General features: G+C 43.2%; 1 protein-coding gene across 1 annotated transcript; it reads right to left on the minus strand.

Moving 5' to 3' along the window:
- Positions 1 to 4,019: 4,019 nt before the first annotated feature.
- fscn1a (fascin actin-bundling protein 1a) lies at positions 4,020 to 25,476 on the minus strand. Its single transcript, XM_069676261.1, has 5 exons — positions 24,260 to 25,476; positions 9,374 to 9,530; positions 8,117 to 8,238; positions 6,454 to 6,621; positions 4,020 to 6,100 (listed from the first exon to the last, which is right to left on the minus strand). The coding sequence occupies exons 1-5, from the start codon at positions 25,098 to 25,100 to the stop codon at positions 5,892 to 5,894; spliced, it is 1,497 nt and encodes a 498-aa protein (XP_069532362.1). The 5' UTR covers positions 25,101 to 25,476; the 3' UTR covers positions 4,020 to 5,891.
- Positions 25,477 to 26,121: the final 645 nt, after the last annotated feature.

The following is a 26,121-nucleotide window of genomic DNA, read 5'->3' on the forward strand; positions in this document are numbered from 1 at the left end:
GAAAAAATGATCAGATTTTGATATAAGAATACAAAGAAATGGAGTTTCTGTATTTTTTTTGCCTATATTGTCAAATAGATGCACAATATTACCGGGGATGTGATCTAAAAGGATTAAAATGACATTTTTCATTTCACCTCGACTTTAACAATAATCCAGCAACCTTTTCCAAAGCTGAGGAGCATTTCATACTATCATAATCATAACACACGTTTTGACAGTACAAACTATAAAAGAGTTTATTTCTTGCTAATCCAACTATGTAATGCTAAGTTAAGAAGCTAAACAATGTGTTATTAAAAGGGACAACAATCTGATTCTTCACAATTAGTTACTGTTTGCTTCATATGCAAGCTAGCTCCATCCCACAAAATCTGCTAATGAACGTTTTTATTTCAGCTAACAAAAATGGAAAATAGGTAGTTTAGTTTGCAAATATGTAAATTTAAGCTAAGCAGTTTATAGTTTTATTAAGATTGATCGTTTGTCCCCTTATGGTATTTCTGTACTTTTCAGCAGAACTACTGTTAGCTTTATTGGCAAGCTAGCTACAACACATAACATATTCTTTGCTAAAATGTGCTATTTGTGGTTAAATTTTAAGTTGTGGACATGTTTACACTTGATACAAACAATAAACAATAAATCTAACCTCTGTCTTTCTATGTAACACTAAGCAAAACAGCAAAACAAGTTTTTAGAAGACACAACAGTGAGATTTGTCATACTTAGCTCCTGTTAGCTTAATTACCGAGCTACCAACAGTCCATAAAATCTGTTACTGCATGTTTTCATTTCAGCTAACAAAAAAGGAAAATTGGTAGTTTTGTTTCCAAATATGTAAAGGTAGGCTAGCTAGCTCAACTTAGCTACTGTTAGCTTTAAAATCAAGCTAACTAAAACCCATAAAATTTGCTAGTGAAAGTTTTCAATTCAGGTGGCTTTGTTAACTCCTTGAGGAAAATACTGTGCTAAAATTAGCTAAAAGTGGTTTATTTCAAGGTGTAACATTTCCTAACTTGATCTGATGCAACATGCTCATTAGGTGCAAAAGTATGCTAGCAGTGCCCTCTCTGTCTCTGATGTCTGATCTGTCATCGTGAGTCAACCTGCTATTCATCCCACACAGACTCATGATGGTCTTTCACGTCCCCTAAAGAGATTACTGACTGACCCAGCGATCCACTGCCCGGCCCCATGAGTGATGAAAAAATATGTTGGATGTAGATTTGATTAGAGCGAGGCGTCGACAGAAAGATGGACTGTAAATACACACGTCCTCTGCGGCTGAGGAGATGGGAGGGATATAAAAAAAGGAGTTCAGCTGAGTTTGGCCTTGTGCTGTTTCCTGAATGATGAGCTCTTTTCTGATCAAAGGCAGACGCCCCCTTCCTCCTCCTGCTGCTGCTGCTCCCCAGGGCTCCTCATCTTAACCCCCACTAAGCCCTGTGCACCACCCGCCTTCTCCTCAAACCCCACACGCCTTCCTCGGCATCCTTTTTGTTGTAATGATTTTTTTTCTTCACATTTCTGTCCCTGACAATGCCTCGCACTCGCTCGCCTCTTTGATGCAGACCTCTCAGCTTCTGGCTGCTGGTGTTTCCATGGTAACAAGGCGGTGGGGATGGCGGCCATTTTGCACACAGCCTCTCCTCCCGTCTCTTTTACCCTCCCCCAACACTCCCTCTTTCCCTCCCGTCCCTCTCTTCTGCACATTTGTTCTGCCTGCAGCCTGAGATTTTACCCACAAACCACTGCACCCATTTCTTGGATGTGGGTCATATTTTGAGTGACTCATCTTTTCAGCAGAAAAGGGAGGAGAAAGAAGTTGGAGAGGGATGGATGGTAGGAAAAAAGGTTAAGGCAGAGAGACAGAGAAGGATTAGGTGGAAGGGGGCATGAGGCAGCAGAGAGGAGGAGATTAAATTGAGGGGTTGTGTGTGTTTGTTTTGCCATGTTGGGTGTTCCTCTGGGATCTGGAGGGGGGTTAGAAACCTGCTCTGGAGGCTCCATCATTACATTACCTCCCTGCGTGGTGTTCATGTGTGTGTGAATGAAGAGGGGGTTACCCTTTCTCTGCGCTAGAATAAATGTTCGAACACAAAGGCTCTATTCATGAGACAGGAAAAAGTGTGTGTGTTTCCATGTATGTGTGTGTAACTGGGACAGCACATGGAGCCGCCGTGGTCAAAAACTGGCAGGAGACCAAGTATGAAGCACTACGATTATATGAGAAATGAGCAGGGTGAGAAAAGGCTGTGATTTCCAGAAGAATGCAGGTTGAGCAGTGACCATTACAGTGTTTTGTAGGTATTTAATGACTCAAAGAACAAACAAGAATTTAGCCTAAGATCCTCTTCTGCCGCTCAAAGCCTTTTCTACTCCCGCCATGCTATGTTCAAACTTCCAGATACCTTCAAGAAGAATCAAAGATGTGAAACTTTAAATGTATGGTTTTGTTACTACCAAATTTACAAGAGCAAAAGTGTAAGGAATGAAACCACGTATTCTATCATGAGTTAGCATGTTCTGCTTATTAGCCGTCTACAATATTTACCCAGAAACCCTGATAACTTCATACAACATTCATTTCTCTTGTTAATGTTTTCTCATAAACACATACTTTGACAAAACAAACAATAAAAGATTTAGATTTTTCATTCTAAGCTACTGTTAGCTTAATTTACAAGCTTGCTACAACCGTAAAAGTTTTCATTCCATTGTATTTCAGTTTGCAACTATGAGAAGCCAAGCTAGGCGGCTACACAAGGTTTTATTGGTACTGACAAAAGTCACATTTTTCATATTTTCTCATCATATGTCTGTAGTTTTTAACTTACGGAGCTAATGTTAGCTTAATTAACAAGCTAGCTACCGCCAATCTGCTAGTGAGGTTTTAGTAGAGTGGACAGTGGTCTGGTTTTTGTTTTTACTTCATTGTATTTCTGTAGTTATCAATTTATTTAGCTAAAGTTTGCTTAATTAGCTAGCTAGCTGCAACCCATAACATCTGGTAGTGAGATTTTATTACAATGGACAACAGTTTGATTTTTTAAATGTCCTTATTGTATTTCTGTAGCGTTATTAATATATGGAGCTACTGTTAGCTTAATAAGATAGCAGGCTACAACCCATAAAATCTGCTAGCATAAAAGTGGACAAGAGTCTGACTATTAAATTCTTCTGATTGATTTCTGTGCTTCTTCAACTACTAATTTTAGCTTAATTAGCATGCTAGCCTCTACTTGTAAAATCTGCTAGTGAGGTTTTATTAAAGGGACAACAGTCTGATTCTTAACTGTTCCTGATGTATTTCCGAAGTTACCAACTCATAGAGCTACCGTTAGCTTATAGGCAAGCTAGCTACAACCCATAACATGTGCTAGTGAAGTTTTATATGGGTGGACAATGAGCTGATTTTTCATTTTTCCCAAATGTTTCTGTGTTTGCAGTTCATGGATTAACTTAATTAGCTAGCTAGCTACAATCCATAAAATCTGCTAGTGAGGTTTTATTAGCATGAACAACAGTATGATTTTTCATTTCCCCTCATCGTATTTTTGTACTTTTCAATGTATGGAGCTGCTGTTAGCTTAATGTAGCATGTAGCTACCATCTTTATAATTTGTTTTCATTCCATAAAAAGGGAAAATTGGAACTTTGAAGTTAAATAAACAACAGTGCGACAAAAAAGAAATAAGAGACGTGTTGCGTTCCAAATCCCAGTTTTATTGGTCGTTGGATTTCAGGTGAACCAATGGCACGAGAGAGAGATTAATCCACAATATCAAAAAATTATACAAAATAATAATACAAAAAGAAGTTCCAGTTATACAAAGCAAATATGTGGATTTTCCTTTTTTTATTTTCCTTCTGCCCATAAACTCGTGAGTAAGGCACAGTCATTACCACATGTTTACCCTTCCACATCCGTTTGTCTAAGCATTGGTCTTTTATTCTCTTGAGCTTCTCAACCCTTCATGCAAAAATGGTCAAAACTTCAGAGGAAATTGGACGGACTTGGTGAGGAGCTACAATCATGTATCATTTCATGGGGCTACAATGATTGGTTTTCCATTCTGATTTTCACATCAGAGGAGCGCTTGATGGGTATGAAGATGGATGAAAGAGCCTCATAATTCAGGGCCAGAAGCCAAGATAATCTTTCCTGTACTGTAAAAATCAGTTGACAGAAACCGCTGTTGATTTATGTGTTATGGAGGGTGGAGAATCAAAGAGGGCAGGACCCATGGGTGCAATGTGCTACATGACTGCATGACAGACATTTCCGTTAAATAAAAAGGACAAATTCAACGTCTGCTTCTTTACCTTTTTTTTTTTTTGACACAACTTCCATGGAAAAAAAAATCCAACAAAAACATTTACAAGTTTGTCTCCTTATGAAGGCTGTCGTGATGCTTCTCAAAGCTCAGACAGAAATTAAAAACCAAAGAAGAAGAAGCAGGTTTAGGTAATTATAAGGGGTAATTAAAAAGTGGGCAGAGACGCAGATAATCACCATTTGTGGGTCTAGACTGTTTGAAATGCTCGACAGGACTGTAACATTAAACACGTGCTGGGTTATTGTAGGAGTTAGTAGCACCAGGTTCCAGTTCGGCCAGTTGCGTGTGTGAGATGATGAAAGTTTGTTAATCCAGTATCAAAGGTTTGGTCGAGATAGAGGCTGAGGTGTGTGTGTTTGGTTCAGGGAGTCAAAAAAGCAGCTTTCAAAAGGTCTATAAATCACTTCACTCCGGTTACTATGGCTACCTACTGTACGCCTCCTCATGATAATGTCTGTGCCTTGGACATAGAAAAGAAATTAATCCAAATATGTGTCAAAGTGTTTTGTTTTTTTTCTTCCAGTACGACAGGTGAGTGCAGTAAACATTTGTGACCGCACAGTTTCTATTTTTATTTTCTTCACACTGTTCTCAGGGACAATAGGTGGGGAGATTAGAGGGGAAACAAGGACAACTTCCTACTTCCTGTTTGGGGGAATCCTCGCCAACCAATGAGAACACAGCTAGAGAACAACACAGGAAACTGGTTTTACATTTGAATATTTTACAGTTGAGATGAAGAGGGGGGAAAAAGGGGGAAGGCAAGGGGGTTAAACCCGTCAGTTACATCATCTTCGATATCTTTATCATCATCAGATAAACTCCAGTTATATCACAAAGTCGTCCCACAGAGGCGACAGGGCCTGCTCGGGGAAACAAACACACTCGGCCTGGTCTGATCCGAGCAGATCATCTGTTTCTACCTGCTCCAAACACACAACAACTTCCTCCATCTTTTACGTCCAGCTGACAGGAAGCAGCTGCAGCAGACGGGGGATCCTGTTGTTGGGCAACAGCTCAGGTAGAAACAGATCCAGCAGACCAGGTCAGAGACCATAAATACTGCCACCATGTGCTGCTCACACAGACAATAGAGACAAGTGAGGGGTTAAACTCAGAGAGGAGGGGGGCTCTTTTTAAACGTGGCTCTGCTCTGCTCTGGGAGGGGGACGGCCCAATCGTAAGGCGAGGAGGGAGTGAGTGACAGGTTGAGCAGCGAACCAGATCGGAGCAGAAAAAAAGTGCACAGCCCCGCGGTAAATATGGCAACAGATGAAGGATAAAGGGCGCTGCAGAGCAGAGCTGGAGAAGGGAGGAAGGAAGGATGAAGGGAAGGGAGGCAGGAGAGAAAGGAGTGTCTCCTTCCTTCTTCTTCTATCCTTCCTGTTCTCTCTGTGCAGTTTATCAACATATAAAGTACAGATATAATATAAGGAATGGAAGGGGAGGGGGAGCAGGGGGATAGGTAGATGTAAGGATGGGTGGTGCTGCGTCGCCACACTTCATTCATCAGCATCGCAGCAGCGGGCGACAGCGGCCCCGCCTCCCTCAGTACTCCCACAGCGTGGCGGTCTCCAGGTCGTCGGCGTTGGCTTTGAGCACGCCGGCGTGGTCGCCGCGGAGGTACTTGCTGTCTGCAGCGTGGCGCACGGCCAGCTTGTTGTAGTCGCAGAACTCGAAGAGGAAGTCGACGGGCGTGTCGCTGCTGCTCACCACCGACTGCTCGTTTCCAACCATCCAGTATTTCCCCGTCGAGTCTGCAGGAGGAGAGCGAACAGACGGATTAGAGACGGAGGAAAAGATTGTGAAATGAGTGTGAAGACGGGGGGAAGGGTGTGAAAACATTGAGGAGGGAACAAAAGACTGAGCTTAAAATAGTTTTGTTTAATTACATAATGAGAAGGCGGAGAAATTATCCGAATCAAATCCCTCTTTTTGGCACAAAAGCCTCTTGAGTAAATCCATAACGAGAATCCTTAAAGAGGAAATGATTTAATCCCTCGTGTGCCTGCAGGAGGTCCCTCCATGCGCTCTGTGTAAAGCTGCTGCTGCTGCACATGTGCACATCTGCTGCTAACATATCTAACAGCGTACTGTTGGCTGAACTGACCTTGCAGGCTGTACGCTCCGTCTCTGAACTCCAGGGTGAAGTAGTCGTAGGAGGAGCGGTTGGAGTCCAGCGTCCCTGTCACCTTCCTGCAGCCGATGAAGCCGTGCTCGCCGCGCAGGACGATGATCGGGCGGTTAATCAGCTTCATGAGGAACTCCTCGGACTCGCCTGGAGAGAGAGAAGGGATGCAGCATGTTTACTGGAATGTAAGAGGAAAACCTACTGTGAGAACTATTTATGTCTTTATGTGCTTTAATAATTCATTTCAAAGCATGATACATTTACACACACTCTGGTTCTAGTATCTAAAATGCACCACAGCTGTGTTACGTTATAATGCAGCTCCCAGTCTGAGCTGACACCGCTGAGTTTTATCTCATTAAAAATGGATGCGAAGCGACTTGGCTTCACATGAGCGCCAAAAAGAGTCTGTGACAGCAAAGAGAAAACTGCAGCACAAAGTGAAGCTTCAGCTTTGATCCGCTCTGTGCAGCAGACAGAGGCAGCTTTATAATTGGTGCAGCTTCTGATCTGCTCGCTGACATGATGCCTGTTTTGCAGCAGTCAAAAAAATCTGCTGTAATAAACAAACTACGGGCAAAGTCTGTACATGGCTTCCTTGAAAGTGCTGTAAAAATCTGAGGGAGCCGAGACTCTGACAGGAAAAGTTTGAGTTTCATGACAAGCTAACATTCTTAAATCTGCCTATTAAAGGGCCAGTTCGCTGATTTTCAACCTCAGTCCTATCATGATATTACGGGCAGCTAATGCAATTTCACTCTGTGCCTTTGGAGGACGCTATCCGCTTCTCCAATGGGCCCTGGAAAACCTCCACCAGAGTACGTAAAGCACGTCATCTGGCGGAGGCCAGGACGCTCGCTAAACTACACTTCCTCAATCTAGGACGCCCGCCTCCGATGTCATGTCTCGTTCAAAATCGTCAGGTTTGAAATGTAGACTGCAGACCTGAAGATTTTTTAGACGATCCACCGGTATGTCCTCATCGTATTTCAGATTCTGTACCGCTTTGAGTCGTCGCCTGCAGAGAAACGGTAGTATTTCACTCCAGCGTCTCTCACTGGGCTGTTCCTTTCAGAGGGAGGGGCGCAATGCATGCTGGGTGTTGGCGAACTACGAGCTGTTTGTACAACTTTCTCCACAGCTATGGCGCTAATTTCAAGTATTATTGCTTCTATCGATTACAGAGAACGCCAGCTTTGACTGACGGAGGCTTTTTCCCGGGGCGAGTTGCTCCTTTAAATACACCGATTTCAAATCCAATATCAGAAAGGCTTTCAGAAACGTGAATGACAATTTTTCAAATTCAGATAGTTACATTACATAGTTAGATGGCTTCTGTGCATTTAGTTTGTTAGTTTTCATCATAGCGCAGGCTGTTCAGTGGCCTTTCATGTTTTCTCATGATCACCATGATTTACATGGAAAGGGAAGATCGCAGCTAATAGAAAACATCTCCGTTCAACGGTTACAAAACACAAAAGTTCTGCTCAGAAGTGCTGAAGCCTCTGAAGCTCAGAGACAACTGGAAACTCCAGCCAGGATTTACTTCCTGTGCTTTCACTGTGATGACATTCCCCCACATCGAGCTGAAAGTAAATCAGTCAGCTCTGCGTCATCGTCTGAATCAACAAGTCTCACCCACCAGCAGAGTCGATGGTGGCTGCTAGCTGCCCGTTTTTCTTGGCGGCGACATATTTCCCGTTCGCAGCCCGGAGAGTCAGCCTCTTCCCACGCCACTCGATGTCAAAGTAGCAATTAGCCGACCTGCAGACAGACAGAGAGAGACGGGAGAGGTGAGACGAGAGAGGTGAGACGGGTAATTACATCTACATGGTGTCAGGTGTAAACACACAGTCACATTTAGCTCTCCTGTTGCTCAGAAACCTGCACCCTGCTGGTTTATCCAGAACTAAAGTAATTGTTGGGTAAGAGGAGGGATAAGCTTCACTTGTAGTCTTTGGTTCAGCTGAATCCAGGACCTCGTTAATCCTCTCGCTTGGCACACGGGACGGTTTGATTTTGCTGCACAGCTGTCACACCCTCAGGCCAGAAGAACTTATTTCACCCCGTTACATTTTGTCAGAGGAAGCTCAGAAACAGTCTCCAGAATGTTCTCTCAAATCAGAGGAGACTCCTGGAAGAAAAGATGTTTGTGGTCGTATCGGTGAGGAGTCAAATCTCAAGAATGTGACGGTGGAATTTGGCGTACTTCCTGTCCAGTTCTCCGCACCGCGCTGATGATCGTCTCTGCTCGGAAAAGTCCTTAAAAAACCTCAGCGTGAACTCAGGACAAATACTTTTCAGACCAATTTGACACTGGATGAGATTTTTGTTGTGTTCTTTTTCACTTTTATGCAATTAAATCTACTTTATCTTCGCATTTACAAAAGATTTTCAAAATAAAAGTCATTTTAAACACACAGCTAAAGGAACCAAGTGCTCCACTTAGTTTGTGTTTAAGGGTGACGAGAAGAGTCTGAATTTCTGCTTCATAAATCTGTTCGGGGCCTCACGGGGAAATCTTCCAGGAGCAAAGGGTCAAAGGTCAACAGTCAGGGGTTAACAGCAAGCACTCCGGCTGGACCGAACTACTGCACATGAAAGAAAATCACTTCCCACAGGTTGAGGTCGCACACACACGCACTCAATCTCACACAACATGAGGTGACTCGCTCTTCACCTCACACACACACACACACACACACACACACACACACACACGATCAAATACACACAAAACTCAAATTACAGGAAAGACTGGGAGCTGTGACGGACCAGTATCAGGTTCTCTGTAATCACACGCACACGCACACACACACTGCGGACTGATTGGAGCAGGTGTGTTTGTGGTGACTTAGAGACACAAAGGAGTAACAGTATTGATGTGTGTGACGCTCACTTGGTGGAGGCGGTGCACTGCAGGCCGCCGTTAGCAGTCAGGGTCCAGTACTTCCCAGCGGCGGTCCTGAACGCGCACTTCCTGTTTTCGCGACAGATTTCCACCTGGAACACCTCCTGGTCGCCCTCCTCGTCCTGATTGGCTGACAGGTCCATACCTGGGCGGGGTCAGACAATTAGAAGGAGCGGACAGTTTAAATACAGGCTGATGGGTCGGTGATCAAACAAACAAACCGCAGATGATGATTATTAACAACCAGTAGTGCAGATACACACACAAACGCAGAGTCAGCTATAAAAACACACCCACACACATCCTCTGGTCAGGATCAGACGAGCTAAATGAGCAACATCAGACGGCCTGGATTAGTGAAGGATTTCACAGCTGCACACACACACACAACCACGAACACATCTGCCACAATCTAGACAGACCGCTCTGTAGTTCAAAGGATTACTCGTCATGGTCACTGGACACAGAAAAAAAAAACCAGGCCGCAAAGACACTTTAATTCACCCGCGTGTACCGTCAATGTATCATCAATCAGCAGGAATTTAATCTGCAACCCTTTTAATGATCAATGGTTTATGTCATTTATTAAGTATGAGAGTTTATAATCATGCTAAGGGCGCTGGGAGCTAAATGCTAACCTGGGCTAAATGCCAAAAGACTGTAAAAATGTTTAAGAGCGTTTGTTATTCTAACGCGCTCTTCCTGATCCGGCCCTCCTGTGCTGTGATTGGCTGGTACTCATTAGGGCTGTCACTTTTCAGTCGAACTTCAATATATCGTTCGAACCTGGTGAAATATTAACAGTTCAAACTGTAATAATGTGATCGAATTCATTATTGCATTATAAACCGAAGTTAAGCCAAGGAGCAACCTCCGGGGCTGAGAAATTGAGCCAGTTCAGAAGTGCCAAAAACTGCAGTTCATCGAGTGGCCACTTGAGGCTGACTCCAAAAGTGAGTCAACCCCAATTAGGACCCATATTAAAATGGCCAAGCAGAATTAAACCTCTTTACAGCCTGGTACGAAAGACGGCTTTGGTCTCTATAGCTTGTTTTATGTTCATGACAACCGTATGTGGGAGATATTTTTATATAACTTACCTTTAATTATGTTAAGCCTAAAATTAAGCATAAGGGGCTTGGGCTCTTTGCTTGACAGGTGTGTGAAAAATGATGGTTAACTAGCTCTTTCGCCAGCTACTTATTAACCATGGGCAAAGACTGTATAGCTTTGATGGCTTGTCATTTGCTAACCCCTCACTCCTCTCCCTCGCTCCACCCTCTTTGTCCAAATATGGTCACTTCTGGCTCCAGAAAACCAACATGGTGGCACCCTGTAAGCTGTAAGCTGTATTATTTTTACAGTCCAAGTTGGTAGCATGTTTAATGTTTAATAAAACTGCAGTTTGTGCAACATACACTTAATATAACTCTGAGGCTGGTGTGCACTGTTCTGTGTCACTGTCCATCAGCCTGTATGTTCACAGAACACCAGAGCTCATTAAAATCCCATCAGCCCCACTGAGGCACTTTAGAGCAACAAAGAGGTAAACAAACATGAGTCGAATGTAGGATGAAGACATAGAAAGCCCTACACACACTTCATGCAGTACAATGAGTGCTATTGTATATGATGATGTCATGGCGTGGAGCGACCTATAGCCTGCGGGCTGATCGACACAGAGATGGACTGTCTGGTGGCCTGCTGTGTAAATGTGTGCAGAGCGAGAGAGGCGACGAGACGGAGAGAGAGAGGGAAAAACAAACCAGCTCGATCATGTGTTCTCCATTCGTCTGCCTCTTCATGTGACCCCTCCCCCACGTTATATCTTTTTTTTAACATGTTTCTTCTTCTCTTATAACTGGCGGGGGCGGCCATGCTGCCCTAAAATGTTCCCAGTAATGAAAACAATATCATCATTTGTTTCACATTTAGCAGCAGGTCCTCTGGTCATGATTTATTTTCAGTTTAGGGACTGAATGAAAATGATTGTTCTTTTTTACATAAGGCAGCAAGAGAGTGTCTTTTCTTTGTTTTATCTTCACAGACTCAATTATCTTACGTGATGTATGTGAATAAAAAGGGTCAGGAGTCCTTCTTAATCATCAGTGTGGTTGTGCTGCAAAATACAAACAAACAAAAAAACAGAACACACTGGATGTTTCTGAAAACAAGCTCTTATATTTTCTCTCTGACGATTGTTTCCAACTTCACAAAGAAGAAAAAAGTTCAGATGTGTTAAAAGTGTCCTAATAAGTAATAAGTAATTAGAATTTTGAAAATGGCTAATTTATCTTTTATGTACAATTGGTGGCTCTGTAAAAATGATGGTCCCTTGAGGAATATTATGTTCGGGATAAGGGCCTGTGTCCACTAACAGCATTTTTTGTGCTGGCAGCACACATTTTCTACATAAATTCAACTTTTGGAACACAGCCGCGATCATCGATGTCACTTCTCCCTCACCGACCAATCAAAATCAAGAAGGGGCGGGACTTCAGATAAACTTTGTCAACAACAATGGCGGAGGAGAAGCTAATCATTTCGTTTTTCCGAGGGTGCAATTTCCAGGTGTAGAGCTGCTGCTAATGTAGGACACGATTCCTCTTCATTGTTTTTGTTTTCTTTGTTGAATTTCCTTGAATAAAAGCAAATATTAAGCAAACAGAGCGGTTTTAAACTGACTTAACGGTCACTACCAACAGAAGCGGAAATGCCCCCAGACAACTTTCGTAACCTAGCAACAGTAAGCGCCGGTGAGAAGCACTCTGAAATTCACGTCGTGGGCACTGCTGGAGCAAAAATGGCCTTAGTGGACACGGACCCTAATGTATAGTAATCAGAAGTTTATTGCAGGTAGGTTTACACATACAAGGACTTTGACTTGGTGTTTAGGTGGATTAAGCAGGTTGTTATAGCGGAATGGAACCCCGACAGGGTGAGACAAGAACCATAGCTACAACATAGCAACGGTCTGCTATCAAAAAATAGCAGAATGCCTTAATTAACCAATCAGAAGCAAGTATTTAACACAGCTGTGTAATAAGGTTTGAATATAGGTAATTTTCTTGTTTTGCATCGCTTAGTTTTAAACTTCTCCACCAGTTAAGGAGCAGCAGCAGAAGCAGAGATACTTTCTTTCCACAGATTCTCAAAAGGTGGTGCCTACATTACCCACAATGCAGCTCAACAGCCATAAGATAAGTTGGAAATTTGGGTCTGTTAAGCTAGTAGAAGCTAAAGTAGCCTGATAGCAGAGATGAAGAGAGTTCAAGACAAGTAGAGTAAAAATCACCTCCCCCAGAGTTTTTCATGGACTAATTTATAGTCCCCAGCCTCAAGTGATGCTGACTCAAGTGACATCACAGATTAATACCCTTAAATCACTTAACTGGAGGCAACTTATCGGACTTCACACAGCTCCCACTGGTTCATACCAGTGGGAGCCTCAAAAAAACCCTCAAAAAATATTTATGACTCTGGGAAGTACCTAACTTTTTAAGAAGACCAATCATTTTCACACAGTCCATAACAGTTTCACATCCATGTTCAGCATTTCCTAACTCAATACAATCTGGACACTTTGTCTCCAAGACGTTCTTTATATATAAAGTAACAGAGCTCCTTTTCACAGAGAAAATAAATTATAAGTAATGAGTTACTGCTCATATTGTGAAACTCTGTAGTCAGCCGGGGAACTCTGGCCTCTGCGGACAGATCGAGTCTCTGCAGAAATATGTGGGAATGAACGTGTACGAAAGGAGCACACACACACACACACACTGATGATTAAGAAGGAAAATAAAACGTCTGTAATGGGAAACACATGGTGCGGAGGGGGAGCGGAGAAGATGAACTGTACGTTCAGCTGCAACAGACAAGGAGGGTTTACGGAGCCCATTAGAGGAGTAAGGGAGGAAAAATGAGGAGAGAAGAGGGTCAGACTCAACTCGCCTCCAGGACCATCAGTCACATCTCTGAACTCTCCTCTAATCTTCTCTGTTTCCTGTTTGGCCAACACACACATTCTCAGTACAGTAGCATGGGAGAGCTCATTTATAACTGTAAAACAGCTGCTGCATGCTTCTGCACAACAGGAACCTACAGAGGGATAACTGACTGACTGACTGACTGACTGGAAGAGCTAGCTTACTGAACAATGCTACAAAAAGTCTTCAGATGTCAACAGAAAATTATCCTATTTATTTTTGGGTTTGTACAGATAGGACAAATTCGTTACATGTCTGTGTAACGTGTAAATTAGATTACGTTGCCAGATTTTGTTACATTGAGTCAAAACCAGCCTAGCTGTTTCACCCTTTTTTCAGTCTAAGCTACGCTAAGCCAACTAGCTGCTGGCTGTAGCTTCCTATAAAACATGACTTTTAGTTTTATTACGCAAAATGCTGAGTGACTTAAAAGACTCAGGGTTAAATGTTCATACAAATGATTTGACAAGATTTGAGAAGATTTATACACTCCCCTTATTTGTCAGTTCAATATAAAGCTACAGCTAGCTTAACTTAGCACAGAGACTGGAAACAATGCCAAACAGCTAGCCTTGTTATATCCTAAAACCCAGCTGTTAATACGAAAATTTGTGTGGTACTACTTCTTGGCCGGGTGTAGTGACTTCCTAGACGTCGTGACATCAGAAAGTCACTGCACCCGGCCACGAAACAGTCCATACATGTTCCCCCACAAAACCACAAACTGTTGTCTTTGTTTGAACGGTATTTGTACTGGTTAAAACAACAAAGATATGACGTTAATTAGTGAACTTTAGAGGTTAATGTATGTGGATTGTGTTACCTGCAGACTGAGCCAGGTTTGATGTTTCCCCATGTTTCTAGTCTGAACACTAGGCTAGGCTAAGTTAAGCTAACCTAAGCGGATGCTGGATGAAGCTTTATATTAAGAGTGCAGACACGAGAGTGGTATCTAACTTTCGGTGTGAACATAAATTAGTATATTTATCAAACTAGTCCATTTTTAATCAGTTTCTTTTTAGAAAATTATTTTAATATAAGTAAGTAATGTTTACCTGAGAAACTACGGTCTGACAGGGTCACCAACTCACTCTAAAGTTATGTAGGTGAATTTGTGCAGAATGCAATGCCCAGATCCAATTGTCTCATGGTGTAAAGTACATAGTGCTTCAAGAATATAGTTACTGTAAATAAAACCCTCAATATTTCTGGCATTATGTTGTCTGAAAAACAACAGATTCGGTTTCATCTCAGTATGGTAAAACAAAAAATGTCACTAGCTGTTCTCTATGTATGAAATCAAACTGAAACTTCAACATGAGACATGGGAAGGGAAGAATTACACTCATTTCAATATATGAAAACAAACCAGGAAACTAAAAAGACACAATTTGTATAAAATATTCCTCAAAAAGGTTTTACTTTGAATCTATGTATGGGACTCTTTCAAACCTGAATGTTTCAAAGGAAGTTTGGCTCGTCTGCCTGTATTGGAAAGACACTGTATAGGAGGAAGCTTATCTCTTTTTTCCAGACACACACACACACACACACACACACACACACACACAAGCACACACCTTGAACTGGTCACAAATTATCTCAGGGAAAGAAAAATACAGGCGGGCACACACAGAACATGAAAATACAAGACTGACAGAGACAAACACTCACACAGAGGCGCGTAGGGCCTCCGCCGTGACCCAGAGAGAGGCTGCGTGTGTGTGTGTGTGTGTGTGTGTGTGTGTGTTCAGATCACAGGGGTTAATAGAGGAGGAGGAAAGAGGGTCCTCGCTGGCACACATACATACTCAGTGTTTCTCTTCAGTGAACCACACAAAAAGAAGAAGTGACCACACACCCAGAATCCACCCAAACCACACCAAACACACACACACACACACACACACACACACACACACACACACACACACACACTTAAAAACAACCCCTCTATCTTTCTGTCCACCCCTCCCACAGCATTCAGCCTGATGGCGGCTGGCACAGATTGTTGGACCGGGATACTGTGAGCCAGCAACGGGGGCCTGCTGTGAACGCACGCGATTGTATCTAGTGCAATCGTGTGTATATGTGTGTGTATGTCTGCGTCTCCTATTGTTCGGCAGGCCTGGCTGAGGAGGCGGCCAGCTGGGGCACAAACGGGGAGCCAGATCATCGGCCTTTGTTCTGGTCCAAACACACGTACAGTCGGCCAACCTACACTCTGAAGACTGCGCTGACTATAACACCGCTGCTCCTACAGTATGATCAAACACGCTCTTATAAAACATATTCACCAGCCAATTTCTTCTGACAATAAGCACAGGGTGGGAAGCTAAAATGTTGTTACAAAGTCAAACTGCTGTTTTCACAGGTGCATGTCGTATAAATGAAGGTTATCTGACAGATAATTAGCATTTTGCCGTGTCTACATTGATCAGCAACTGAAAAGACAATGGGTACATTAAGGTTAACCGAGAAGTGGCTGAAAGCAAATATTGTAGTTGTGTTATGTTACACAATACAATACGAAAGGCATAAATTTGTAGCAAATTTTATGTTAACTAGGAATTTACTTCTTAGCTAACGTAACGCTAATGTAATGTAAGCTAGGAAGTAGTTCAATACGAGCATCAGCTCATGTCTAATTAGCTATGGCAGACAACAGCTAACAAAAGCATTCAGTCATTTAGCAGCCAATGTTAAGTTTGGCTAGGAACTGTCGGAGAGCTAATATTTCAGTTGTGTATTACACAATACAATAAAAAAGGTGTAAATTTGTAGAATGTAATGTTAGCTAAGAATTGACTTCCTAGCTAAAAAAGTGCTAATGTAATGTTGGCTAGAAAGTAGTTGTCTAATTAGCTACGGCAGACATCAGCTAACATTCAGCCACTTACCAGCTAATATTTATGTTAGCTAGGAAGTGGCTTAAGGCTAATATTACAGTTGTCTTATGTTACATAATACAATAAAGATGTAAATTCCTAGTAAATGTAATGTTAGCTAAGGATTTTCTTCCTAGATAACTTAACGCTTATGTAATGTAAGCTAGGTAGTTTAATGCAAGCATTAACTTTAGCTAGATTTAATTAGCTAGACAGCAGCTTACACTAGCACTCAGCCACTTAGCAACTAATATAAGCGTTTGCTAGAAAGTGGCTGAAAGCTAATATTACTTTCGTAGTGTGACACGATACAATAGGAAAGGTGGTACTTTCAGCTAGCTGCCTTTTTACACCAAAAATATGCCCCAATGTTCGTCAGGATGTCCACTATCAATTCTCTTTTAGTTGCTGGTTAATTGTAAAACTGTCAAATAACGAACACCTTTTTTAAATTGAAGAACTGTAACACAGAACTTAAATATTATAGCAGCATTTGAGCCTCTCATCCTGAGCTTTAAGTCAGATGAAAATGGCTGCCGTGTGAATTTGTTGAATAATCCCGTTTCCATTGACAATAGTAAAAAAAGAGGTCAGACATGGGAGATACTGTAAAGCATTGTGCCCGGGGATGCCCCAGATCTTTCTGGTTAATTGATTTAAAGTCCATTCTGTGTTCAGTGTGCTGCAAAAATGAGCCTAAGTGCAGTTGGACTGTGAGTTAGTAGCTTTTAAAAGAGAGGAGACACACCCAGAGATGAGCAGAACGACACACAGGAGACCAGCTGAAGCCTAGCCTATAATAAAGCAGGCGACATTAAGGTGCAAAGGTTTCCCTGATGCTTTGAGGCAGCTCGCTTGGCACACTCCGAACAAACACTCACAACACACACAAAGACATCATGACAGTCTGAAAACACACAAACAAACTGAGGGTCTATAAACACATTAAAGCCTGGGCCGGTGAACTCTACCAAGGATGCATTAATCCCCTCTTTTTACTTGTTTATTTAATCGGGTGAGCGTGCCAAGTGTGTTTATGTGTTGTCGATGTAGCAAATCACCAGCCTTCACTCTGCAGGGATTTACACAAAACAGCCAAGGTCAGAGTTGTGTGCCTCATGTCTCATTTCCTGCCAGTGGGGAGGAGAGGGTGAAGGATACAGAAAGGGTGTCAGGGCTGAATCACGGCCAGACACAACAGAGAGCTACAGTTTCTGTCTCCTCTGTAAACCACACACACGCACGCACAACACATAATTTAAAGCTGGATTATAACCCTTATTCGATGTGATGTCAACAATTTTGAGAGCTTCACACGTCACTTTGTATAACCGGTACGTTACAGTAAGGTTTGAGCTGAACAAGGAGGGCTGTTTAAACAACTGTAACCTACAAAGGCAGATAAAGAGTTCAACATTTTCTGTACTAAATAAATTGAAGAGAATGTTAATACCACTTTTATGTCTGTAGCGTTAAGATGAAGCTAGAGTAAGCAGACCGTTAGCTTAGCTTAGCATTAAGACTATAAAAGGGGGGAACTCTAGCGTGGCTCAGTCTGCAGGTCACACAATCCAAACAATTTATAAAGCTCACGAATAAACACATCATATCTTTGCTGATTTAATCTGCACAAAAATATCATAAAGACAACAATCTCTTTTTTGTGGGGAAATATATTAAGACTATTTCATGACTGAGTGCAGTGATTTTCTGTAATCATGGCGTTTAATAAGTCACTGCATGTGGCCAATAAATAGTTCCGCATTTTTTTCAATAGAAAAACAAGGACAAATGTTTCTTGATCTATAGTAAGCTAAGCTTAGCTAGCTGTAGCTTTGCATGGAACAGCCTGAACAAGCGGGACTATTTCTTGGCTCGGTGCAGTGACTTCCTGAGCTCACCTCCTCTAGAAAGTCACTGTACCCAGCCAAGTAATAGTCCTGCACAAATTTTCATATTATCATCTATTTGGCCCCATTTCCAGTTTCTATGCTAAGCTAAGCTAAATGGCTGCTAGCTGCAGCTTTCAGACGGATCAGAGAGTTATAGAAATCTTTTTTACCATTTTATCCATTTGTTTAATTACAGAGAAACAAAGCTAGCTTTTCAGCCCTCCTTCCAGTCTCCATGCTCAATTATGCTAGCTAGCTGTAACTGTATATTAAAAGAAACTGAAAATTAGTTTAAATCTTCTCCATGTCTTGACAGCGATTAATCCCTGATTCCAAAGATTTGGATCCAGGGACTTTTTCTTGGCCAGGTGCAACAACTTTCTGTGGTCATGATGGCTATGAAGTCACTGTGCCCGGCCAAGAAATAGTCCTGCACAAAATATTATTTGATGTTTGTACAGAGGACAGAACCAGGCTAGCTGTTTGGCCCCATTATCATTCTCTACGCTAACCTTGCTTAGCTTAGCATAGAAGCGACATGCAGAGGAAGTCACTGCACCCGGCCAATAAATAGTCCTGCGCAAATGTTCAAATTATCATCTGTTTGGCCCCATTTCCAGTTTCTATGCTAAGCTAAGCTAGATAGCTGCTAGCTGTAGCTTTAAGTTAAACAGACGGATCAGAAAGTTATAGAAATCTTTTTGTCCAACTCTCAACAGCAATTTAATTCAGATTACATGAGCTCACGTCCTCTAAGAAATAGTCCCACACAAATTGTCTTTTTAACACTTTGTTGTTGGGCCCCGTTTCTATGCTATACTAAGCTAGCTGGCTGCTAGCTGTAGCTTTGTATAAAAAAACGACAAGAAAGAGAATCGTAAAAATCTTCTTTGGTTAATTCTGTGACCACAAAATGTTGAACCTTTTAAGTCAACATGTGACCCTCGCTTGGCAATCTTTTCTTGAAGCTTGAGTCGCGTTTAATGAGACTAAAGAACAGCTTCATTTATTCAAACCAACTGTACTAAATCTAATAATCCAATTTCCAGTCAGTAATTCAGAGGTTAGTCACAGGATGAAGAGAGAAAACATTTAAGGTCTGCTGCCTCACCAGGAATGTGAATGTCACCGTTTCAGTGGATCATCGGTTACAGAGGGCAGTCAGCACTGAGTGGTCTCACCAGTAGGCAACAGGATATGATGGGCTCTTATCCATTTAGCTGACAAACCAGCACTCAGTCCTCCGTCTCACTTGGACTCAGTTTAGGGGCAGAACAGGCCACTAAAAGGCCATCGAGCTCCAGGCTAACTGACTTATAATCACGTCTCGGTCCATATGAGGGTCGTTAAAAAGTCACTCTGGGAATTTGTGATCTTGTCCGTCCCAGGGTTCAGCAGAGTGGATGTTACGGACAGGATGTAAGCAATGTCAGATTAATGGCAATTAGGAGGAGTTAGAGGACAGCAGGAGCAGGAGGAATAAATAGCATGAATTAATGGATTTATTTAAAGGTTTCAACTTCTAAATAACGGTATCCTCCAATGTTACAATCAATAAGTAACAGAAAAGGTGTTGAATGTAAACAGAAAAGGAAGGAAAGAAGCTGCTCAAACATTTTTGACAGATTAAAAAACTCCCTAAACTGGATTTGCTCTTAAACATTATCCATTAAGAATCTGAGTCACAAAGTCAACAGTTTTGATTGGTCAAAGCCGCTTTTGAACTGACCCATTTGAGGTTTTACCCTCACGTCTAAAACCTTCAGCTGCTAATAAAAGCCAGCTGACTTCGGCTGCCATCTTGGCTCAGGTCTGCCAGGCAGAGAGTCGCTGCAGAGACGAGCTGTGAGCAGCTGTACGCTTTGAGAAACATCTGGAGGTGGTTTATTTCCATTCCACATTTTATCCACATCACAGTGACAGTGGTTGGAGGTCTTAACCAGGTCTTTGTGTATTATTATCTAGACTCCATTGTTAATGAGGATTACAGGTACACTAAAGGTTGTATTATCGACAGACTTCGGGATGCAACGGTTAAACTTTTTCAGTCCCAATCCCACAGCAAGGCTTTGGCTTCAGTGTGACATACCTCCAAAGAGCTGACACTAGAGCTGCAAGAAATACTGTGTCAGCATCAACACTGCCTTGTGTGCATGTGCAACAGTCACATCACAGGACGTGCAATATTACATAAGGCAAAATACCTCAAAGACAATATGCTACAGATGATTTGCTACTTAAAGGGGGGTATTGGGCTAATTTCTTCCCAAATATTTCACTCTGTGATACTTGTGGAGTAGCTTAGCATTGCTTACGGTTACAAAAACTCCCTACGAGCCCACTTTCTTCTGATTGGCCACCCCGATGTGATGTCACAAAGCGCGGCGTGTAGAAAAAACTATGTGAAACATGGCGTTCACAGCAGCCTGCAGACTGAGCTGAGAAGCCTGGGGATTACTCCAACATACTTTTACCTACAGATTTGAAACTTCACCCACGTTTAGTCTGGACATCCAACATTGTAACATTATTAGAATGTGAAACAGCATAATAACCCTTCTTTAAAACAAAAGCAAACTGGCTAAACTTCTTCCTCAGCACACAGTAAAAAAATCCAGCCTTGAACTACCCAATACTCAAATATACCAGAATAGAAAACTATTTCTTCTTGTGATTATCCATTTTTCTGTATTGAAAATGACTAGCTAGCATCCTGCACAACCACAAGGTAACATGCAAGAAGTGAGTAGTGTGCCTTAAGACGACAACAAAGACTGCAAGCTAGCAAACAAAGGTAAACAATGCCGGAACTTTGTTTTTACCAAAATGCAGACCAGAAAAGCATCCATCCTGTTTACTCTGCCTTGAGGATACCCACAATGCTCTTTGGCGCAAAAGCACAGAATGTAAACATTACCTTTTTTTGTTTACTAACAACAAAAGTCCAAAGAGCAGCTTTAATGGCCGAGCTTTACACGGTCTGTGTCAGCACAGATAGAGGTGCAGTGTGTCTGATTGGTGCATTTCTACCTCTGAGGAGAACGTTTCCCTGTAAGTACCAATAACATAAATAGCAACAGATTGACTGATAGCTAATAGAGTTAGCAGAGCAAACCTGGACTAGCCCAAGTTAAGATGTGAAAAGCTGTAACTGGCAACTGGAGGCAAATTATTCCATCATAAAAAAGGATTAAATGCTGGTTAGTACCAAAGGTTTCCCATTTAAGATGCTAACACACATGCTAACAGACATGCTAACAGTGTGTGCACAGATACAAGTCCTGCATAAATGTATTAGTTTTGATTGTTTTAGCGTTTTATAACTACAAAATAAGCCGGATGTTGCTTTGACATTTAACTCAGCTGAACCCTCCATCATAAAACACATAATCTGATTTAGTCTCATAGACAGAAATGACATTTTTTTCTATTTGGGATTATAAAAGTACAATCTGTGCTCTCATGACAGAGGACGTCATCATCCGATTCAATCAGGCCAGTCCAGAAATGTCAGAATTTATATAACGAGAGTGTTTTTATTCACCTCCAAAACCATTTTGAGTCAGAGAAAAGTGGATAAATATCCCGAAGACACGTAAACCGAGCAGGGAGACCGAACAAACAAACGGCTCATTGTGTGACGGAGACACAGGAGCGGAAAATGAAAGAATAGACTGATCATACTTTCTGGAAAGAGGAAGAAAAAAACCCACGAAACCCGCACGGTGTTCTCACCATTTAACTCCACTGACCAGACACTAAATATAGAGTTAAAGAGCATCAATTAGTTTATTGCTATCATTCATTACAGCAGACAGTCAGCGCTGCTGTGTCTGCTCTCTCAGGCGTTCTCCTCGTCTTTGCCAAAATCACACGGATGATTCTTTTCTGCTGAGTCATTTAACAGCTAATGAATTTGATTAATTCCAATACGTTTCTTGGTGAAATTCAATGACTCATGATCTATTTAGACACCCGTCAACTGTTCAGCAAGAGGGATGCCACTGATAGTGGCCTCAGAGAGGCAGCAGCAGCCAGGCCTGAAGGCTGGAGGAGGAGTGGGGGAGGGGAGGAGGAGAAGCAGTGAAAGGAGGGAAGATGAGGCGAAAGGAAATGAAAGCATAAGTAATGATGAAATATGTAAAAATTGATGGAGGAGCAGTGAGGGGAAAGGAGGTGAAACAGTTAGGAAGGGTGAGAGGAAAAAGGAGGGAAGGAAGGAAGAAGGTGGAGGGAACACTCTTGTATGTCTGCCCACTCAAACAGCTGAAGACCAGACACACATGGACAAAATTACCTCTCACACACACACATACACACACACACACAAACATAAGCAACCCAATCACTATGACTACATGCAGCTAATATCCTACCTATATAAAACCCAGAATGCTTTTCTGTCCAGGATGTTTATCACACAGCTGCAGGAAATAAAACGAGGGGATTTTTTGGGTCGTGAATTTCCATGACATCAAGAGAGTGACTAAATGATAATAGAGGCTCATAAGTGTTTATGGTGGTGACTGATGTTTTGCATTTTAAACTTTATGGAAACTTTGGGAACACTGGACGTTCTAAGTGAGGTGATAATAAACCTTCATATAATAAATGCTGTTATGAAAGACAGTAACTGTCCCATTAACTGTATAAAAATGGACGTAGCCATGGTGACGTCATCGAACGCCTTTTTAGGCCTCAATTTGGGCATCTTGTCCGGCAACCATGTTGCTTTTCTAGAGTAAGAAGTGACCATACTTGGACAAAAGGGAGGAGCCTCAGAGGAGCAAGGGGATAGCAAACACTACAATATTAAAGCAATACAGCCTACAGTCGTGGCTAATTCATTAGCTAGCTAATTAGCTCATTAGCCATCGTGTTTTCCAATAAAATTAGATTTTTTTTGTGTTGGTAGCTGATCAGAAATTAGTCATTTTAAAGACCGAAGAAGCAAAAAGCTTGTGTGACAAGTAGCGGACTTGCGGTTCCCTCAACTACATCACTGTTACGAGAGCGGCGAGTGAATAACACGTACTGGGAAACTCAAAAGAACCAATCCACGTTCTGTCTGTTCTTGGGGAAGCAAACAACAGTCTTGAAACCTGTGCACAGGCCACTAAAAATAATAATAGTATGACCCAAACTAAGTGTTAACAAGGTACTGATAAGCGTAGGCAACAATACCATGCTAATTAGTGCTAATACTATATTGTGACTCATCAAAAGAGCTGGACTTCTTGGGCGTACTGTTACTGATACTGTACAATGAACCGCAAGTGCCGCAAGTCTGTCTGTTTTATATGGGTCCTAATGGGGATCAACTCGCTTTTGGAGCCAGCCTCAAGTGGCCACTCGAGGAACTGCAGTTTTTGGCACTTTGGCATTGGATTCGGTTTCAGCTTGATCTGTCGCTATAAAACATCTGGATTCAACCAGTTTCCGTTGTAATGTTCGTAGCTGTGTTTGAGACATTATCTGGTTTCCTCTGCTCTGACTGTGGAGCTGTTCGGCTTTGTGCCACTTCAGCCTCTCGCCAGTTTGAAGCTGTTTTACATTTGAATGATGGCACACGTGCACATGGTGTGTTTTCACAGGGCCGAGGACGCTTTGTTACACTCATTAATGCCCTGTGTCTGTGAAACACTGACAGATAACATGAACAAACCTCGGAGTGCTTCTATCAGCTCATTTCCATTCTGCTTAAATTATCAAGGGCATGAGAAACAGAGGATTTAAAATGTCAGGGATTAAGCTCCAGTGTGTGCATGTGTGTGTGTGTGTGTGTGTGTGTGTGTGTGCGTGTACGAGTGTGTGTTATTGGCCTGCAATCTAATATATTGAGTCGTTTTCATATCAAATGTAACAGGCAAATGTGCAAACACTTACACATGTGCCTTCTTTGTGCAAATAAGGATGCAAATAATGTGTGTGTGTGTGTGTGTGTGTGTGTGTGTGTGTGTGCTGCAGGGGGCATGCATTCTGACATTCCATCACTTTAACCCTTTCAATGCCAGAGGATGAGATACCAACACACTCAACACACACACGCTGTCACCCAGATGACCACCGGGCCTGCACACACACACACCCGACCACCACACCCACCTTGCCGGGTGGAGACGTTCCTCTCATTGGCGGCGGTGAGCACGACCTGCGGGTGGCTCTGCTCCAGCACGAACAGCTCGTCCTTTCCCACGCGCGCGCTCTTACCGGACTTCATGGTACCGGAGGGCCCGGAGGGCGCGAGGTACCTGCCGCTACAGTCCCTGAACGCCACCTTGCCGGAGCGGAACTCCAGCGTGTAGCCCGTGCTCTTGTCCGTGGTGGCGACCAGCGCGCCGTCGTTCCTCAGGAAGCGGTTGTCGGAGGTCTGCAGGTGATAGCGCTGATCGCGGAACACCAGCGTGATCATGGAGTCCACCCCCCACGGGACGTCCCGGTCGATGGCGATCTCGTCCACCTTGGAGCTCAGGTGCGCGTACCGCTTGCGCGTCAGGCTGAAGATGTTGACCTGCGGGTGCATGGCGATGTGCACGCTCCATTTCTCCGCCACAGAGGCGGTCTGGGCGAAGCAGATGATCCGGTCCTCGGTGCCGCCCAGGTAGCGGCCGTGCGGCTCGGACTGCAGGGACCAGCGGCCGTCATCGTGGGCGGTGATGATGAACCTGCACTCCGGGCCCGGGGTCTCGCTGTCTCCGGTGACGTTGCCGTCCTTATCGGCGGCGATGTACCGGCCCAGATGTGACTTGAGGCAGAACACGTTCCCGCTGGACTCGTCCCCGCTCTGCTCCAGGGTCCAGATCTGCTTCTTCTTCATGCTCGAGGCGGATGCGTTGATTTTGAAGCCGAAGGTCTCCGCCGTGAGGTATTTGTTCCCGCAGTTGATCAGACCGAACTGGATCTGCAGCATGTCGCTGGTTCCGTTGGTCGCTCCGTTAGTTGTCATTGTGTGTCTGTGCGCTCGAGCCTCGGACCGGACCGGTTCTGTATGAGAGGGATGTTTTGGGGGGCGGTTCTGCAAGTGAGCTCGCGGCTGAAAGGGTGGGATGCTGTGCTGCCTCGCGTGCTTCTCTTTGTTTGGGGAGTGTGTGTGTGTGGCTGAGAGGGAGTCTGTGAGCGCGCGCCACCGGTCCTCTGTGCTCTGCCTGTCTCAGCAGCGCGAGCCCGCCGCCACAGCTGCAGCCTATATAACCATCAGTGACGTTGCGCTGCAGGCCACGCCCCCTTAGATGGTCAGAAATCTGGGAGTTGAACTCTTTATCTTCTTTATTCTTTTCTTCTTTTTCTACTTCACGTCTATTTTTATATCTTATTCTCTCGTCTCTCTATTGTTCTCTTCTTTTTCTTCTTCTTCTCTTCTGCGTTCTTCTATTTTGTAGTCTGGGGTGTCGGATGCTGTACAGGTTGTAAAGTTCCTTAAGATTGTGATACTGGGATTCAGTAATAAAACTGATAGGTGGAGATGCTAAGCTAACCGCGACAACATCCTCTTTACCCACACTCACGTATATCTGTGTGTAGGGATCTGCTCTGCAGCCGCTGATACCATCATATCACCCTCTTCTCTCTCTATCACTCACTCTCTTGTACACACTGATCAGATGGACTCAGCAGTCAAATCATGAGGACGGGATAGCGTGTGTGTATGTGTGTGTGTGTCCACACACAAAGCTCTATTCATGGCTCGAGCACGCACATCAGAGGGCAGGAAAGGCCCGGCTCCATAAACAAAGAGGCCAAACAGATCACACTGGCATCTTCTCCCAGTACGGGTGCACTCACACACACACACACACACACACACACACACACAGATCGAAGCAGCAGTAGGAGAAGTTTAATGTGTGTTGACACTCCGTCCAACACGGTCGCTGCCCTGCTGTCGTTTCTTACTGGGTGTGTATGGAAGTCTAACACAGCTGGTATTACAGTGCCCAAAACAGCAGTTCCTCGAGTGTCCACTTGAG

The sequence above is a fragment of the Semicossyphus pulcher genome, unplaced genomic scaffold (genome assembly GCF_022749685.1).
Source record: "Semicossyphus pulcher isolate SPU_LCO1_2020_fin unplaced genomic scaffold, fSemPul1.0.p SCAF_25, whole genome shotgun sequence".
Classification (NCBI taxonomy): Eukaryota; Metazoa; Chordata; class Actinopteri; order Labriformes; family Labridae; genus Semicossyphus; species Semicossyphus pulcher.